Source organism: Scomber japonicus, chromosome 21, assembly GCF_027409825.1.
Source record: "Scomber japonicus isolate fScoJap1 chromosome 21, fScoJap1.pri, whole genome shotgun sequence".
Taxonomy (NCBI): domain Eukaryota; kingdom Metazoa; phylum Chordata; class Actinopteri; order Scombriformes; family Scombridae; genus Scomber; species Scomber japonicus.
Genome location: NC_070598.1, coordinates 8,410,610 through 8,430,760, shown reverse-complemented (window position 1 = coordinate 8,430,760; position 20,151 = coordinate 8,410,610). Strand labels below are relative to the sequence as shown.

Here is a 20,151-nt window from a genome sequence, read left to right as displayed (position 1 = left end):
TGCTTCCCAATAAAGGTGAAATAATTACAGGCAGCCTTGAAAATGTCATCACGTAGTTACTTTAGAGCTCGGCCAGATGGTCTGACAAGGAAGGCTGCCCAGTTTAACCATTAGGGGATCCTCTCTGTCAGACTTAAGTCTTTTATCTCTCAGTACAACAAACAAACTGGAGACTTACTGTTTTGTGTTATGCATAGGAAAGGGGCAGGAGGGAGGGAGGGAGGGAGGGAGGGAGGGAGGGAGGGAGTGAAATTGAAAAATGTCAAATTATATGTTCATTGATTTTGTTTTTATTTGTGCCCTGTGAAAGTGAGTAGTGAGGAAAAAGGTGGTGGAGGCTCACTGCTGCACATTTTGATGAGGCACCTCCAAAAATGGGTAGATTGCTCCTGCTCCCATGCAACCGGTAAATCGCATGAACTCTGTGCTTTCAAGACCCTCTTTCCATATCGCACATTGATTTGTGCTCCCCTGACTCAGAGTCAATTAGAAACGGTCGGGGGTATAAATAGATCTGAAGGATGTGCGAGTGTCTGGTGACTGTGTAGACGGGAACTTGGGGTGAATATTTGAACCACTTTTGTTTAGCTCAGGGAAAAACGGGAACATCAATCAAACTACACAAGATAGGATTTGAAGAGAAACTAAGCAAGTTTAGGGTGAAACTGTTTTTTTTTTTTTTTTTATTATGATGTTGTGGTTTCTTTAGTTATCCTGTAGTCAGCAAATCTGTATTTCCCACATAGACAGAGATCTGATCACATGATCTGATCGCATCCTGAAATAAAAAAAATGTATATAATGCTTGTTTTTAAATACACATGAAGGGGGTTGTTGTTTACATATTGTGGTAGTTTCTGTTAACTGCTGTGAAAAACGCATTTTATTCAACACTGATAAGTCTTTAAAAAAACAATTATGGCTGGAAGAAATCATACAGTTTGGAAATTGGTGTGTGTGTGGGGGGGAGGAATGGAAAATGATGTGTTAGCCTTTATTTTCTAATGTTTTTTGATCAATGCCTTTTTTTTATTTAGAGAAATAATAGTTACTGCCCTGAGGTTTCCTTCAGTAATTAAAGTAAAATGAGTTTGGAAAATATATATAATTTTATGTAGGAAAGAAAAGCCCACAGCAGAGAGTCGTGAGTAGGTGTTGCTTTGGTTTTTTAAGAGGTTGCTTTGTTTTGTTTCCACTTAATCATGTTGAGATTTAGGATTGCAGCATCTTCCTCTCTTTCACCGTGTAACATGTGTGATGTTACAGCAGGTGGATTTGAGATAACATTGAAGAATTGCATCAGCTCTTGAATATATACTTTTTTTTAAGAGATACTGATTATACCAGCTTGAATAAACTAATGAAGCTAGCAGCATTAGCTAATACACTTTTAATGAGACAAATTAAAAATGACAGCCAACTAGAAATGCATTGCCCTAGCACAGTAATATATAGAGATATCAATCTGTAATAATTTAATTATTATGGCCGAAGCTGTAACCGGCTTTCTATTCAAGATGTAATGAAACTAGATAGAGCTTTTTTTTGGGTTATGTCAATTTTGGCTTCTTTTCATGACTTCTTGCACAGAGGATTAGAGATGGCGGAGGGAAAAAATGAACCACTTGTTATAATGAAATCACATCCATGTGACGATATTGGATATGTTCCTTTCTTTGTTGTTCGGTTCTGGCTCTACTCTCGACCCATCATACCGTCTCCCCACAAACTGGAACCTGGTGCTGGTGCCGGTTCACAGTTAGCAAATCTTCTAAGAACCATCTTGCTTTTCCATGAATATAAGAGCCAAGTCATCGTTACCTAACCGTACACGCCTCCAGTTTCCTAGCAACGCTTACGTCAAGGACTTCACACACTAACAATGTAGGTGGCGGTAATGCGCCGTAACGCTGGTCGTCAAAGAACTTCAAGCACAAAGACTACAAACAATCATACGTGACAATAAAGGCTGTTTATTTGTTATTTAAGTAATCTTTGCCCACTCTTTTTTCCCCTCTATAGTCTATAATGGTTTTTGCTGTCATTGATGTTCGCGCTACTTCTCTCCTCTGCTCCTCCAGCTCCACACAGAGTGCACTAGAGGAGCGATAGACAGAAACAACTACATTTACTAAGTTAAAGCGCAAGTGTAATAAAAGCTTCACTAGCAAAAATCCATTAAAGAGTCATTTATTAACGTAATCCACGATAAAGATGGACTGACAGCCGTCTCGGGCAGCTCCTCGAACCACTGGAAATGTAGCCAGCAGATTTCCTAACAGGCGCTATAAATTGTCATTGGAAAAAGCACAGCAGAATTAAAGTGCAGAAAACAATAATAAACAAATAATTGCTTCTAAGAAAAGCCATTATTTAGTGTAGTTATGGCTTTAAACTGAAAAACCTTCAACTTAATGAAGTGACATATTAACATCTTTTAACCTGGCTCAAAGTTTCTGTCACAATGGTGGTGATTTAGTTTTGGTTGGTCACAAACTTGTCCCCTGTGCCTGACTTCAGAGTTCATGCCACTCTAGAACCGATTCTTTGACTCTCAAAACACTAAGAACTTGAACTGCCTCTGTCAAAAACAGGGTATCAGATATGTGCTCGGTTTCACACTATTAAAAAAATAGTAGTAAATTGTTGCGTCTGTAATGTAACTGTACTTTCCCCTGTTGTACAGTTAGTGCTAAACAGGAGTTTAAATCACTGTGCATTGAAAAGTATTCAAATAGTAAAATAAAAATAAAACGTGAGGGTGAGGTAGAAACCCACTCTGGGCTTATCTGAAAACCTCACCTATAAGAGATAATACACAAAACAATACAAAGTGAAAGAACTGAACTTTCTGCTCTGACTTTACGCCTACACCAACCAAACCTTTGTATTGTGTTTCCACAGAGCTGTTGATGTCTTTACGTCCCCTAAGGCTTTGTGTTTGTACACGCTTACAGAAAATCAGTTTGTCAATGACCAATGCCATCATCCCATTGACGAGCATCCTGGAAGCTCATTGATTAGGAACGCTATTTGTATAATGATTATTTTAATCATTATTTTCATTTAAATGCAAAATGAGCAAAATGATCCCATATTGATTTCTCTCTAACGGGCTTTAAAATAACTTTTAATGTCATTTATGTTTCAGAAATGTCCCTTTTTTAATTAATAAAGTCAACACACTACATACATAACAGGCGCAGAAAGCTGTGCAGTTTTGGACTTGGCCCCTTTTTTCACCCTTGCCCCAAATTGTTACATCCTTCCTGTTATGATGGGAAGTCACTCTTGCCCTACATGCTTGCTAACAACTTATTTGAAGAGGGTCTCTGAAATCGTGTGAAGAACATAGAGTGACTTTGGACAGACTACGCAGCGGGAAACTCCAACAACCATTTATACTATTCCTTTTCTTCTTCTTTGGTTTTACTGGCGGCTACAAAATAATGGTATACGGTCCAAGCAGCCACCTACTATGCTAGGTGTATCTTCAATATAAAAAAAGTTCTTGTATATATCTCATAAAATGTAACACAAACCAAAAGTAGAGTCTCAAGCTGAATTCTTTCTAAAGAAAACAGCAGCAAACAATAATCCAAATCCTTTATTTTTTTATTTTTTAACTGGTGTCTTGTCCTCTCTCCATAGTGTTCACAGCCGAGCAGTACCAGCAGCACCAAGAGCAGCTGGCCCTCATGCAGAAACAGCAGCTGGAGCAGAGCCAACAGCAGCAACAAGCCAACAACTCTGCAGCACCCACCAACGCACAGGTCAGGAAGGACGGACACACATCTTACCGCCTGCACAAGTTTTTTTTATAACACCAAACAAATCAGATTGAAGTAGAGCAAAATGGAGATGTAATTATTACTGTTGGAGATATAATTCACAGGTGTTGATGTCCTATTATGGACAGAATCAGATGTATCTACTTTACCTGCTTAAACTGGACAGGCGAGACCCATTTTTCTCAGCTTGTGTCATTTTGGTAGTTTTGTTATGACTAAAACAGACGTAAATGGAGGCTTGGTTAAAGCTAAGTAAGCCAGAGTTCTCCCAATATGGAAATCATTGACAGTTGAAGGTCAGTTCACCCATCCTTAGGAAATGGGACGCATCCTCATTCCCACGAGCAGTATTAATGCCACTGGCTCAGTTCCGGTTTGGCAGCCAAAGTGCCGAGCTCAGTCGTTTTCTGCACTTTCATACATTTTAACAGAGCAGTCAAGTCTTTGGCCCAGACCCACATGTTCTCACTCCCATCTCCCTTGTTTCCATCCAGGCACTGGTGTCCAAGACGCTGGACCAGGCCAGCGCCCAGTTTGCTGCGTCGGCCCTCGTCACCACTGACCAGCTGCTGGCCATCAAGTCCAAAGAAGAGCTGGTGCTGGCCAGTGGAGTCAATGGAGTCCTGGCAGGTGCCGGTGAGTGTCACTAGTTTAATTAATTACTCATTTAGACCCCAAAATTGAGGGATAATTGGTTTTGATTACTTCTGTGCTGATTCTTGAGGAAAGGAAGACCTGTAGTCTGAGGTGTCATCAATTGATGAGGAATTAGAAAAACTGCTGGAAACCACATATCCATAATAAGGCCATAATATCTGTTAAAAAGAATGGGGTCTACAGATTTATGGTATGCTGTTTTTATACTTTGCAACAAATAAAACAAACAGACTTTATGAAAATGTCTCAAAATTGGAACCTTATAGCCACATAAGGGGGAAAGCTGTAAATTGAAAGGGTTAATATTTGGAAATACTATATTTGAACATTAAACTACGAACATTTTACTGCACCTCCCTCTCCTTTTGAGCGTAAATGGATGGGTTGGGAGAAAAACCCCATTAAAACAGCTCGCAATACAATGCAGTCGATTACAACAACATCACTAAAAATTACCGTAGAGTTGCATCAACACCTTCCTGACGGCGTCAACATGAACTGCACATTACACGCTTCACAAAGATAAGATTTATTGCATGACTGTTGTGTCAGATTGCATTAGATTCTGCAGGTGCATCTCATGAACTGATGAATTGTCACAGAATACACCAAAGAAAAATGACTGTGGAAACAGTGTGTTAGTACATTCAGTACATTCATAGACTTGTTGCAGTTTGTCTGTTTTTGTGTTTGCACTAATGAGAGGTTTTGTCTGCTCACCAGGTGTATTCAAAGGCTTGCACCTCTCCAGCACCACCGCAGCCCTTCACCAGACCAACCAGTCGACACACACTACCACCTCTGCGGCCACGACTTTCCTCCAGCCCTCTTCCAACTCAGCCACTCCTGCGCCCGCCTCAACCAATGCCGTCCCCACCTCCCTCACCTCCACCCCCAGCGCCCATGCAGCAGCACTGGGGCTCCTGGGATGCAGCGCTGCCAGCGCCACCCCCGCCACCACTCAGGTCCTCATCGGGAACAACATCTGTCTGAGCGTGCCGTCGGCCGCCAGCCTGGCCGGACGCCACATCCCCCGGACCCTCGGCAACGTGCCACCCTCTGCCTTAAAGCTGTCCGCCACCACCAACCTGCAGATGCCCAAAGTCTCTGGAGCATCATCCATGGACATGGGCTCAAGGTGAGAGACTGCTCCACTGGGATGGCTTATAAAGCCAAAATCTGTGAACACACAACATGTTTATGCAGTTAACTCGATATTCTTCAATAAAAATGATATCTTTTAAGAAAGACACAATCCAAAACAGACCTACGAACACTTTCCCAAACCCAGTGTGCTGTAACTGGTTTCTCCCCCAAAAAAGGAGAACAAATCAGAAAGGGGCCAGAGGATAAAGGAAACAAAAATGGCATATATTGTACCTTTTCAACCCAGACTGCTAGTTTTAATGAAAAGTTTCCGTCTACTTTTGGAAAAAGACATTTTTGTCCTGTGAATATTATGGTGAACCACAGGATTTGAGCTCATATGTCTAACTGGGTTATAGAAGTGGTCTGGAGTCACATTTTGCAGTACACCCATGATCCCCTCTACAGCACTCCCCATAGATGAGAAAACAATGCAAGTTTTGCAGCAACTTCATTTTGATGAGGAATAAAGAAGTCATTTAGCCGCAGGCTTTAATTAGTTTACAGTAGAACCTAAACAATAGAAACTCTAAACCTCCACACAGGTGTAGGCGATCAGACAGAAGTTGTACTCCTTGTGGCAGTGTCTCAAACAACGCCTCCACACTCCAGACACAACAGAAAAAGACACTTTTAAAAAAATGTTTACATGCATCTACAGTACGTCTTGCAGCAGCAGTAGCAGCAGATGAGTTACCTTGTAGAATAAAGCCTTTCCATCAGCAGATACAATCCTTGGTTTAGGTATTCAGCTGAAACGGGAAATATCTTCTTAATATTGCTGACGCAGTCTGTCTGCCTGCCCAACAGAGATAATGCAGCTGTGATTGCCACAGAAAAGACAATCCACATAAATTAGCCTGAAATAAGAGCTGAGATAATGTGACGTCAGAGCTACACACACACAAGCGTACGAGATCTGTCGACAGAGATTTGGGACAGTTAAAGATGCATTCATGATAAAAGAGATAAAAACAGCAGCGTTAATGTCTTTTCTGCTTTCCCACAGGGATAATCATGACGAAGACAAGCCAGCACTGAACAGTATAGCAGACAACACAGTGGCCATGGAGGTGACGTAGTAGCGGTGCATTGAAGAGTCCACTCTTTAGGTGCTGTGCATCGTAGCATCGGGAATGCAAAAGGGACAGCAGGACTCTGACGCAGACTGACAGAATGACGAGAGGCCACGGCCGCTCGCTTGCAATTCTCATCTCTCATACTTTTTAAACTTTTTGTTTTTGTTCTTTTTGTTACTGTTAAAAGTAAAAGATTGACATCTGTAAATTATGAATATGGCTAAATTAATATCTGTACAGTAACTACATATTTGTAATATCCCCCTTGTATATATTACTTGAATACAGAACTGTCCATTTGTGATGTTTTGCACTTGGGAGTCAAACTTAAAGGAAAAAAAAGTAAAGCCAAGTAACTTGTGGCGAGTGTGAGAGATGTGGGAGTTGTATAGAGAAGAGTTTTATCACATCATGTGCATGGTGCGGAGCCTGCTGTTATCTATTTATTGTGCTGTGTTTACAGTTTATTTTTTTGTTTGTTTTTGTTTTGGGTTTGTTTTGTTTTTTTATTTGTACACTGTACCTTTGTTGGTTCCTGTGCTGTAGTAAATGTTAGGTAGCTACGGACTCCTGGGTATTTTTGTATATTGTGAACACAAAGCAGGTTCCCCCCTTCCCCCCCCACATTTATTTTGGGTCCCTGTGCTTCTCTCTGTGGATCATGTGAAAATCAATGGTGACATACATACAGACCAGGAGGCCAGGAGAACCAGGAGGATGAAGAGGAGGCGGTGTGTTGGCAGGGGTGACTGTGGTTCCCTTGACGAGAGGCTCTCCTCTCTGCCTGGGAGCCTCCATTAACATTGTCCCAAACACAAGTAACAAAACAGGGATGAAGTCTCTTCCCAGAAGCCTTCGCTGCTTCTGATTAAAGCACTATTTTTTTGTGATGTTTTTGGGTTTTTTTGTTCATGGTTTTGATAAATATCAATGCTGCTTTTGTATTTTTTTTTTTTTAAAGGGGTTGTCCTTCATTTTCATGCAAGCAGAGTCCCCTTTATATTTGTTTTATCCCACACACATTTTTGTAAAACAAATTCAGTTATTTTTGTAATTTTTTCTTGTTCTTGTGGTAAACTTGATTGTAAGCTTTTCGTTTATTGAAAGACTTCATTCTTTTGTTCATTTGTTACTTGTTCATGCATAGGTGATAAGGGAGGTGAATGGGCAGTAATTGCTGTACGTGTTTCATCATTCCAATTTTTAATAACAAAAAAATGCTATTGAGGGGGATGAAGGGGAAAACTTCTCCTCTCTCTTCCCCTTTTTCTTTATGTTCTTTTTTTCTTTGAAAAAAGAATCTCCAGACGGCTGCAAGGCCAAAAACCACAAGTATTGGGTGCCTTCCTTTGGGGAATTTTATGTACTCTCTTCTGTGAAGAGTTAGGCACAAAGGCAGCATTACTTAGTAGTGCTTCTCGTCTTTGTCAGAATCTGAATGCCCAGTCCAATGGCAGGATATATCCTTGAGGTTTACTTGTCCCACCTGGAGGCTGAAAAGACTAAAAAAAATGTGACAGAACTCTCACTAAAATAAGACAATAAAGCCCAGGGCATTAAATGTGAATTGTTTTGACTCGGGTGTCTTTTTGTATATCCTGTGTGTGTGTGTGTGTGTGTGTGTGTGTGTGGATCTGAAATTATAGGAAGTGTGAAAAGTGAAGACATTGAAGTTACCGTTATTACAGTTACGTCAGCCAAACAGTACTTGCTATTACACATATTGGATTTTATTGATACACCAATGATGTTTCTATTACACTAAGTTAAAAATCAATATGTTCTAACTTATTGATTACATTAGATTACATTATATTTGAGTATTTTGGTGCAGGTCCAGTTTAAAGTCAGTCTGCATAAGCTTGCAACTCATGCAGAAATGATCATTTTCAACATTTTAAGTAAGTATACAGTCTATGGTTCAGACCTAATAATTAAATATTTAAGCTCTGGCTATACTAGACCTGCCTGGTATATATATTTTATTGCTCAATGATTTTACCAAGTCAAAACTGAAGTCTCAAGGTTACCCAAATAACAAAATGTATGTTCTTATTGATCAGGTAGTATCTAGCCAGGCACGTAGTTGTCCAGGTTTTCACATGTCTCTTAGGACTTTTCATCAGACACAATGGAAGTCAATCTACAGTGTCCCTGTTGAACTGGATAACCCACAGACCTCAGTAGCTATGCGAGGTGGATTCAGAAGCTGCACACCTCCCATACTGTACACTTTAGTCACCATCACCATTTCAGGACGGTTAAAAACAACACACACGCTTCCCTGCATCAACTCAACTGTATATAGATATCTCTTACTCATCAGGGGTCAAATTACTCTAAAAGTTTTTCAATTTAGCCCTGGTGGAGCGCTGCCAGCATTATTCAACCACAGATTATTTATGTTGCAGAAGAGAAATCAGTCAGCAGTAAGACATCCGGGCCTACCTCACAATCTGCAGGGTGGGGGCGTTAAGTCTGCCACACGCTTTCTCATTACTACAGTGACCAATTTTTGTGCTGCAGACCTGGAATAAAATTGTTTTTCTCATCAGCTTTTCTGGATGTTAACACCATCTTTGTGGCCAAAATAAATCACCTGTGTCTTCTGGGGGTGGGGGGGAAGATAGCTGAAACTGTAGCTCATATCTTTGAATTTTTCCCATTAAACTCACCGCACATTTTTTCCCCCCCAAACGGCTTAGGTACGTGCAACCGGAGCGTGCACGGCTCTTTCTTTTGCTCTCAGCTATAATTTAGTCTGTAGCTGGAGCAAAGCGTGGCGTGAGAGTTAACGTCCACTCTTCCAGGCCAGGCAAGCCAGGTTTTTTTTTTTTTTTTTTCCACTGGTGAGTAATTTGTCAGCGGAGTCCAGGTTCTCACTAGGAAAGTTTATTCAATATTCAATTAAATAAAAAAATTCTAAAAAACTGCATCCACAACATATTCAGGACAAACAGGGAGGCATAAAGGCGTGGCGGTGTTGAAAACCCCATTGCAGCTGTTGGCCTCTGCTAGATCAGATGTCCTTGTCAGGGTTGTAATTGGAGGGGGGCAGAGGGGCCAGGCCTGTTCACACTGTTCACACTGCTCACACTGCTCACACTTCGGTCGCCTCTCTGCGGTCCCAGACAACAGGTGTTGAGGCTGGAGGGTAGCAGTTCTGACGTCTGGTTCCGTGTAAGATGTGTAAGGTGAATCCTCTTTCCAAGTAATCGAGTAACAAGCAAATGACACGCGCACTTACAAGCACAATTAAGTCAGAACAAAAAAAAAAGGGCGACAGAGTTTTGAATTACTGGCTTAACAACCGAGCGTGTTAAATTTGAGTTTGTTTCCAATGACGTGTGATTTTTTTGGTCATGGCCCCTTCTTCATCTACTGAGCTCAGACCCTCTGCAGAGGAAATGAGTCACACACACACACACACTTGTGGACAGCGAGGTGCAATGCAGCAACAGCAGCCAAGCACAAGTATATAAGCCCTCCATGTGACAGCAATTCAGAGAAACAAGAAGGTGAAGCGCTTGTGGTGAAGGTGTTAACCGCAGGTGAGATGTGCACTGACAGAGATAACGTACTGCTGTGATACTGTGACTATACTTTTTTCATGAAGGCCAAGTAAAGCCTAACCAAGTGAACCTCATTATTACCTATTTTGCAGTATTTTAGGGTCTAGGTGTTTTTAGCCTCATTACTTCATTGTTCATGGCTTTAAACAGCTCGTCTCGTTGATTTTAAAGTGATGTTTTTGATTGTTTCTAGGATGGTGGATGATTTTTATCGTTTGTATTAGCTTAGCACAAAGACAAACAACTAGCTCTATCTCTGACCAAAAACCTAAAAGTACATCAGCACCAGCACCTCTATAACCTTACTGATGAACATGTTATATCCTGTTGGGTTTAACCAATTAACCCTCCTGTTGTCCTCGAGTCAAGGAAGGAAGGGAGGAAGAAGGAAGGAAAGGATGGAAGGGAGGAAAGAAGGAGGGAATGGAGGAAGGGAGGGAGGAAGGAAGGGAGGAAAGGAAAGGAGGGAGGAAAAAGGAGAGAGGAAGGAAGGGAGGATTGGAAAGAAGGAAAGGAGGAGGGAGGGAGGGAAGAAAGAAGGAAGGAGAAAGGAAAGAAGGAAGATCATGGGGAGGAAAGAAAGAGACAAGGAGGGAGGTAGGAAAGAAGGAAGGAAGGAGAGAAGGAACGAAGGAAGGAAGGACAGAAGGAAGGAAGAAAGGGGGTTGGAGGAAGGAAAGAAAGAACAGTCAAAACAGACGGGGTCAATTTGACCCGGGAGGACGACATGAGGGTTAAAACAAAGAGATGAGATATAAAGTCAAGAGGTTGTGATATGTAGCAGAACAAGCTAGCCATGTTTTTAATAGTTAGCAGGTCTACGGCACAGAGGAATAAAATACGTATTACATTGTCAAGTAGATCAGTTCAGTGTTGCTTTGGCTCTACACTGGAGATTTGTTGATAATGAGGAAAGTATCTTTTAACAGGCAAAGTAGTATCGATCATCTTCTAATCTAACTGTTGGAAACAATTCCTCCTATGCTCCTTTTTAAATAGTTTCTTCCCGTCTTTGTGCTAAGCAAATCTAAACACTCCCCAGACTGATTTCTGTGTTCGGAGCTCAATGATTAAATGAATACCCATCTTCTCATCTCACCCTGATGCCCCAAATGTCAAATTGTTCTTCTAACTTTTTAACTGTCTGAGTTTGCAGTTTCCAGCTTGTGTGCACGTTGAAATTCTTCTTGGATGCTCTGAGGAATACAGGCTTGATAAATCAGGGTTTGTTTAAATGGAACTGGGATTAAAGAGACTTGTTTCAGTGCTCTCCTTGAATCAGAGAAAGGAGCCCACTCTTTTATGCTCACACACACACACACACACTCACACTCACATACTTTACATGCATCCACAGCCTGTGCTGCAATCTCTATTTCATGCCAGTGGCACAAAGGTCCACAATCACTGCACCATTCAGCCTCAGAGTCAATAAAGTCTTGTCTGAATTGGTTCTCGTATCAAACCACAGAGGCAGTATGCTAATATTATCCTTCAGACAGAGTTCTTGTTCCAGTGTTTGGCTGGGGCTTAGTATTTCGCTGTGCCAGAAATGAGCTGCCACTTTGATGACACATTAAAATATTCTGACACGAGAACAGAGAAATACATCTCCCTGCTGAGTGCTGCCACTCGCAGTCAGGCAAAATGTATTGTTGAAGGTGACTGGAGGGAATGTTAATGAGAGATGGGGCTCTTTAGTTCTTTTCCATTATGCATCCTGTAGCTTTGAGGGTTGCGTGTAGCTTTTGTCTGTCGTGCTCTTCGTGCAATGATAATGTGAAACGGTCGTGATCAGATCTCGAGATCGAAAGAAACGCTGACAAAAGTGGCTTAGATTAAAATGTAATGTTATGGATGCTCATTTTGTAATTAAAAAATATGAAAAATACATGTGATGGAAAAATGTTTAAAGCATTTCTCAGTCATTTGAGACAGATCCAAGTCACGTTTCAAGTTTCAAGTCAATTTAGACAAATATAAATCAAATCTTAAGTGCCTCAACATGTTTTAAGTCAAGTCTTATGTCTGTCTGAAACAAGTCCAAGACAAATATTTTATGAAAAAAAGACCTCTATCACATTGTAGCCTATTTATTGTAGATGATAAAGTTCTTTAACAGTGGATAAGCACTTAATTGTAGGCACTTGAGTCTTTTGTCTGTCACCTTCATGTTCACTTCCACATAAGTGGTTCAGAAAAGTTTGAAGACCAGACCAAACCAGGCTGGTGCTGGTGCTGGTGCTGGTCGTGTTGCATTGTGGGTAATGTAGGCACTAGTTCCCTTCTCTTTTTTTTTTAAACTGTCCAAATGTGAGTCTTATAATATTATAGGAGTTCCATTCTAAATCTAAACTCTTACTATCTCTCTATTCACAAACCTAATAATAGCCCCGTCTGACAGCTGATAGTCTCCTACGTTACCATCCATGTTACAAATAGTGACACACAGAATTCGTTCTTCATCCATTATTCATCATTTCAGTTAGCAATCTGGGCAGCTGTTATGTCATTGGTTGCGTAATGAAAGGTCACTTACAATTTAAGGTCAAAGGTGAAACAGATTGAATTTACATGCACAATCTGTAGGCCTGGTGTTGTGAGGTCTGTGTAAAGGGCTTCATTTGCTTTGTCGTACCATGTGTGTTTAATGATATACAGTGTTTTGTACCTAATTAAAATCCACAAAAATACCCGCATAACACATCAGTTATTTTGAGAGTACAGAACAGTGTAGATTCTATATTTGCTCTAAAACCTGCCTGAACTCTCATGTGGGTTGCCTGGTGAGCTCCATTGTAAAGCTGTTTCAAAGGGGAACCCGCTTGTTCCCTATATCTCAGCATGAAATGGGTGAGTAGAGTGTTCCCCTTGTTATCTCTGATCTGAAACATAGCCAAAAATACAATACTATGACCCACTTTTGAACAGATAAAAAAAGGGAAAAGACACAGACTTTTCCTTCAATAGCACTCCAGAGGGCCTCTGACCTCTCCAAGAATAATAATGGAGCAATCTGATGGGGGGTCACATTCAGCTTGTGTTGAGGAAAGTGTGGCATCATCGATCTGGTAGCAAACCACTCCTTCACTGCTTCGATCACCAGGGTCTATGCCACTCTGCCCACTCCCCCCCTCCTCCCTCTACCTCCCTTAACATACACACACTTCAGAGTTTTCAGAAAAGACAATCTGTGTGCTGTCAGACAAGGCGAGTAGTGAAGTGACCTTTCAATCATTCCTCCAGGGACGGAAAGGGGCGGAGCTTTTTCCTGATAGAAGATTGGAAAAACGTCTGGCCGGATTTTGTTGCTAGGCAGCAAGGCCCCGCAATGACAGTGTGTCAACAATGAGAAGAGAATGAGAAATAGATTGCGGCTGGTCGCTGGAGATGAGAGGGCATTTGATTCATGGCTGCTGTGGCCACGCACGAGCTGGGCTGCTGGCAGCAACGTTCACCGAGGTGCTCTTTTCTGTATGTCACGCCTGTAATTGTCATTTCTCCTCAATGGCAGACAACCTTCAAATTACTTTAGGATGAGTCATCTCAAGTGTTGGCCATGTGAAAACACAATCAAGACAGTTTTGCATTGGCTGGCAGAGAATGGAAAGGGTCTTAATTGTACATCCTGCATGACTGATGAGACAGTAATTAGTGGTTTGCTATGAGGCTTGAATTTTAAAGTTGTGGGTAGTACTGGTGTAGTTTTCTCTTTTTTTCTTTAAATGAATCAACTAGCCTTAAAGGGCCTAGAAATGTTTTCCTTTTTTTTCAACCATCCTCTTAATTAATATCTTAATAATAAAACTAGGAATATGCAGTTTGGGAAGACATTGATTGCTGAAAGCTGAAATTGATTGCACTGCAGTGCTGGAAGCTGAATAATATTATAATTCTACATAGACTGATGTTGCCTGCAGGTAGGATTACAATACACATTATATTGTATGTGAATGTTTTTGAGATATGAAAAACAGTCCTCGTATACACTTTCTATTGTAAATTGTATTACTTTATAATATATGTAAAATCACAGGAATGTGTAATAGTACATATGGAAACATGCTACATGATAGAATTGGTACCATGTTTCTAGCTGTAAGCGTGTGGGACCAGTTAGTTACCGAATAACAACAATGGAATAAAAATTAAAAGAACAAAGAATAGTGTGAGAGCAGGTGCAGCAATCATAAAATAATGGTTTTGCTCACAAAAGACATTTCTGTATCTGTTCTCGTCTCACTGCTTAGTTGGGAAAAGGTGATGTCCCATTCTTCCGTGCGCCAGTCAGCTTCTAGCAATACAGTATTTGAATGAAAGTGTGGGCTGTTGTCAGCGCTGTTTATTCAGATTTGATCAAACTACACCCACACAGTCCCGATGAGGCAGAATTCATTTTTAAATGTTAAACCGTTATAGAAGAGTTGGATGTACTGATTCATATAGTAGATTCCACAGCATAAAGCTCTATATTGTGGTAGCATTCTAGCAGCAGGCCACTCAAATATTATCATGGTAAATATATAAAGATTGTTCTCTAGCCTTGCTGACTCATCTGGTAGAAACAGTCTGGACATATGTTAACTTTAGATTCTAGGTGGTGTACAATATCATTTACACAAGCACAGAAGCATTACAGCGTGGAAATGTGTTTTCTCATCAGGTATTATAAACTAAAAATATCCAATGACCTGCTGTTGTTGTTCCTTTACGTCAACTGAGCTGAGTTGCTCTTCACAAAAACTCTTTCATAAAGGCTCCCTGCTCAGGTCCATTGTTGATGTTGATGGCTTTGTGTAGTTAACCTGACTTAAATAAATCATGGAAATAAATAAATAATTCATATTTTACTGTAAATATTACTAAATACTAAACATACGGTAAGTATAGGAAATTCTTGAGGGTATTACACAGATTTCAGTGTGGTTTCAAAATACAATTTCAGTAGACACAAAATGGAAATGATATTGATTTGCTGATTTCAAAATGTCATGCCGCACAAAGGGAAAATAACTAAAACATTTTTAAAAACTTCACATACTGGTTGAAATCTGGTTTTGTTTTTCTGCAGAGTCACCTGTCTGTGCTGAGACAAGCACAGAAAAATGAGCTGTACTGATGGCCTAAATGGGAGTTGGATCACTTTTTAATAGTTCATCACCCCTTTCAGAGCCCATTACCCTTGAGAGAATTGTCACGGCAGAGAGAGACTCATCTGCAGAACAGATGTTGTGCACATTAATGGTGGCAGAAGTAAAAGAAATCATAAAAAGTAGTTATGTTTATACAAAAACTATCTCTTATATTTTAAAGATGATTTTTTTTTTCCTTTGTTGTGTTACGTCTTTCCAGCTTCCACACAGCTAAGCAGCAGTGGACAAAAAACTATTCACATAAATTGGCAACAAACAGATGCTGAGTCACACATACAGTAGGTTGCACACCGCAGGACATGACATAGACTTAGTGTGGCTTTTTAAATCAGAATTTGAATACTTCTAGGCACAGACATACTAGAGGTAGAGAGAGAAAACGATGAAGAGGAGTGGGTGAATTGACAGGCAGGAGGCAAGGAATCACACTCACACCTGTTTCTGATGATGGTGGGAGTGAAACAGTGTGAGATGAAGTGAATGTTGGTGGTGATGGTGTTGGGGGTGGGGGTAGAGAGATAGAGAGATGAGTGTGGAGAGACACTCAAAGGAGCTACAAGTGGTCCACTGTTCTCCAGCAGCAGCACCTGCCTTGCCGCTTCCCTCCTCTTCATTACCCGGCAACAAAATTCCTCTTAAGGCCGGTGCATGGAGAATCCTAAGGGTGGGGGGGGATGGTTGTATGGGTGTGTGTGCATACCGTGCAAAAGAGCGTGCACGTGTGTGTTACATCACAAAGAAGGTCTTTTACTGTCCACTTAGACAAACTCTGCCAGGTACTTCCTTCCCCCACTGGACCTAAACTAGGAGAAATCTCATTCACAAAATACTAGCTCGTCTCCAGATGATGTTCACTGAATAATTATGAAGAGTTAATTGACTGTTCTCTAAGCTCGGTCCCCCCTTATTGTTGCTTAGCCTGTCAAGCGTCTTACACTGTGCGTAATGCAATTTAAAATTATATCCATGGCAGATTTACCACGCTAAATTCTTTGAATCAATGAGTCTTTGATTTCAGAGAGAGGCTAACAAAAGCATTTCTAGCTGGCAACTGTCAATTTTGCTAGCAGACATGATAACAGTCACTAGTAGCTCTGTATATGAATGTTTAAAGCTGAGTCATTTTAAAACAGGAACCATGTAAAATGGTCTGATGAAATGATATCATGCAAAAAGATGGGGTAAAAGTATGAGTATTTTCAACATGTTACAACAGAAAAGGCTTTTAGGATAAGGACTGAATAAACACAATAAAGAGCACCAAGAGATATCATTACCCATCACCATTAAGATTCATTTTTATGTAACATATAACCCAGAAGTCTAGTTTGACTATATAAACTAACCAAATGTAAGCCCAGTTACTGTAGGATGTAAGCTAGTTAGCTGGACATGCTAACAACTGCAGCTTACATTAGAGCAGATTGTTTGATCCTTTCTTTCTACTTTTGTTCTTTGGTTTTAAAAAGAAAAAAAAGACACCGCCCTCCCAACTCTTTAATGCAGAGTACTTCTCTTATACTCTTCAACATAGAGAGAAATTCAATGCTTGACAGTCCTGCTGTGCCTAGTTACCGTTGCTAAGCTATGATTGGACAACTGCTGTTTGGGGGAGGTGCACATCAATTATGAAATTTAAATTGTGACATAATTGTACTGAATATCCCTGACACTTTATAAAATTGGCTCACAAAACCAGCCCATAAGCATTGTTTTTCTACTAAAATGAATGTTGATAACCCCACTCTGCAGCTGCATTGATCCCAGCCTCTTCAAGCTCATCCATTGTCTTAAAACTACAGCCCCGCTCTTGTTCGTTGTGTGTTGTATAAACCAACACACTCTGCTGATTGGTCTTACTTTCAGCTGCCAGCCTCAATCGATTCTCAACAGAAGACCTCAAGCCTAATATTCCTTAACAAAAACTGACCTTGTGAGATTTCAGTTTGCTTGTGCAAGGTTATACTGAAACACTCCTTTATGTGCCTCAGCATCAGTTTAAATCAGTGGTGTTAAAACCTTAGATTTGTTATTGACTTCCCCCTTTGTCCCTTGAAGATCAATGCAAGGAGGCAGAAGAATTTTTGAAAAGCAATTTGCCACAAGGGCGAATCCTGCCAGTCAATGGTCAATCAATGACAAGCTGAGTCTATTCATACCGCCTGTTGCAAATAATTATGCTGAAGATAATTGGCTTGTTGGTTTGGATGCATTAGTGAAAGCTACTGCTGTCCATGCATGACTAGTAAACATTCTTTGTATTTTAATTGTAACTGCAGCTTTAAAAGTGCCTTTGGAGCAGTGCTACAGTGATTCTGAGAAATATGTGTATGTGTGTGTTGTGTGTGTGCCTGCGTGTGTGTGTGTGTGTTTGTTTTGCTGTATGTTCAGGCCAGAGCACGTTGGCTGTAAGACCTCATCATGATCAGTGGTGCGTCAAAGCATAGCTAGGGAAAATAAAAATGGGAAAATAATGACTAAAATCTTTGTAATAAATATAAAAATGTTATGTACAAAGCAGGCGCTGAATGTATATTTGTAGTCAGTGCTGTTACACATATCAGAGAAACAACTTTCTCAGTATTGCATGAATAACAATCTGAAAAGTTGGAGACAACCTTTTCGATATGGCTGGAAAAACCATGTTGAAAGCCACTGTGGTGCAATTTCTGACCAAAGTGGCCAAAATAAACTTCCCAATTGATGTATTTGTCTGAGCATCACTCTTTTTTGTGTCAACACTATATATCACAATCTGAGTCATATGTTTGTATGCAGCCTTAGGCACCTGGTGTGCGACCTCCATAAATGGGGTGCATTCTATTCACTCTTTGAATACCTTTTAAATGTGCAACAATAAGGCACAGCAAGCCTGTCATGCTTTGGATTTCTGCACCATGTGGGACTCGGATAAGAGCAATTCTTGGCTTCTGTTAAAGTTTGGAGGATGGTTTATGTGTGGTTTTTTGTTTAGTCTTTTCAAAATACCCCAAATATTTTAAAAACCAAAAACACAAGTGTGAAGATTTATTTAACAAAGTGTTGTTAGCATGTTTAGTACGTTTTATAGTACGTTTCAATTAGCTTACTGACTAGCACATCCACTAGCCATGTAGCCACCGGGTACACATGTTAGACCCTATGATATGATGCTCATATTTTAAAACAGCTGGAGACTTATTTTCAACCATATGAAACTAATGTTAGTTTTGTTAGCTAGCTAGCTACAAGTGATCTGCAACTAATAAAATGTGCTAGCGATGGTCTTCTTCTGTCTGCAATCAAGGACTAATTATTTCAAAAATGGAACATCTGCCACTGTTATCATTTTAAAAATCCAAATGTGCTGTGTGAGAATAGAAAGCTTAACAGACATAGCAACAGTGAGTAAGGGGCAGCTTAATGAACTGTCAATTGTAATCTGTATATTGTGAAATAATTAGAGGGCTACAGATCTTTCTCATAATCAGACATCTTGACTTGTCAGAGCAGGAAAGCACAGGCGGAACTAACAACACTAATTTAAATGTCCCGGTAAGCCATACAAATGAGCCACATGGCCCCAGAACTGGCAAAACTAAATGGGAAGCAGCCTTCATTAATGGTATTAGCTACACCTGTGCTTATGTCAAAGAGTCTGCTGTGAAATAGGTGTGATACATCTCTCAGCTCTTTCATTGGGTTTAGCAGCAGCAAAGTCAGTTAATTCATGTATCATCACCTAAATTCTAAAAACATGATTTAAAGGGTGTAAATCTATTTGTGGAGGCAGAAAGTTCTCTTTGCTCACTTGCGCCCACATCATTTGGCACTGGAGCCTAAACAACATGCATGTTCCAACCATGACAGCATCCACTCTTTGTTTTTTTGGGGAATCTACTGGGAATAGCAACTACTCGCAGCTAGAAAAAAAAACAAAAACGTAAACCGATATGATCTTGTTCCTATTCCTAAAATCAATTAAAAGAAAATATATTCATAAAAAAAAATGTTCCTTTGTATGAGGAATCATTATGCATGATGTTAAGGTATTTGAATTAAACATTTTCCATTTCTGAAATAATCCTAGCTGAATACAAAATTAAAATTCATATTGTTGAAAACTTTTGCCAAGAAAATCATAATGGCAGCTATTTTTTATGATTATTATGCAGTGAAGGTGGCTGACATTGGTAGAATATATGAAATACCATTTTAAACTTCATTATTTTGCCAGGGAAGTTGGAAGTCAGACATTAAACACGTCAATCAAAATCAATTTTAAGTATAAAGACATACTAATATTAGGCATACATGTACTTTTTAATATGCAAAATCTATACTGCACATTGTTTATAAGAGACTATAGTATCAGTAACTATATACTAACTTCTGAAACATGCATATGTTTGTGGGGGATCATCCAAATCGTGCTTAGGCGTACGTGATTCTGTGTTTCAGCACAAACAGATGAGGCACATGCCTCACACACACATACATTTACACACGCCTCCTCAGTTAATGGGAAAGAGGACTCAGCCAGCTGGTGTAGCTTACACACACAAACACCCATGCTCATGTGTACACACTCACGCACACACACACACACACACACACACACACACACACACACACACACACACACACACACACACACACACCTAATCCCTCGTTCGATTTGTCACCCCTCCAAATCCTATTCATCCAACTTCCTATTCACTGCTGTAGTGCCTCTCCAGTGGCGTCTTCATCAGCCACTCATCTTTGTTCTACA

At 40.2% G+C, this 20,151-nt stretch overlaps 1 protein-coding gene across 1 annotated transcript in view; it reads left to right on the top strand.

The window, feature by feature from the left end:
* LOC128382410 (enhancer of polycomb homolog 1-like) overlaps positions 1-8,240 on the top strand; it is a 28,735-nt gene extending 20,495 nt beyond the window's left edge. Inside the window, exons 11-14 of the mRNA XM_053342399.1 lie at positions 3,652-3,773; positions 4,286-4,427; positions 5,172-5,586; positions 6,604-8,240. Coding sequence (XP_053198374.1) covers positions 3,652-3,773; positions 4,286-4,427; positions 5,172-5,586; positions 6,604-6,676 — 752 coding nt within the window. The 3' untranslated portion in view covers positions 6,677-8,240. The remainder of the gene's footprint in view (positions 1-3,651; positions 3,774-4,285; positions 4,428-5,171; positions 5,587-6,603) is intronic.
* Positions 8,241-20,151: the final 11,911 nt, after the last annotated feature.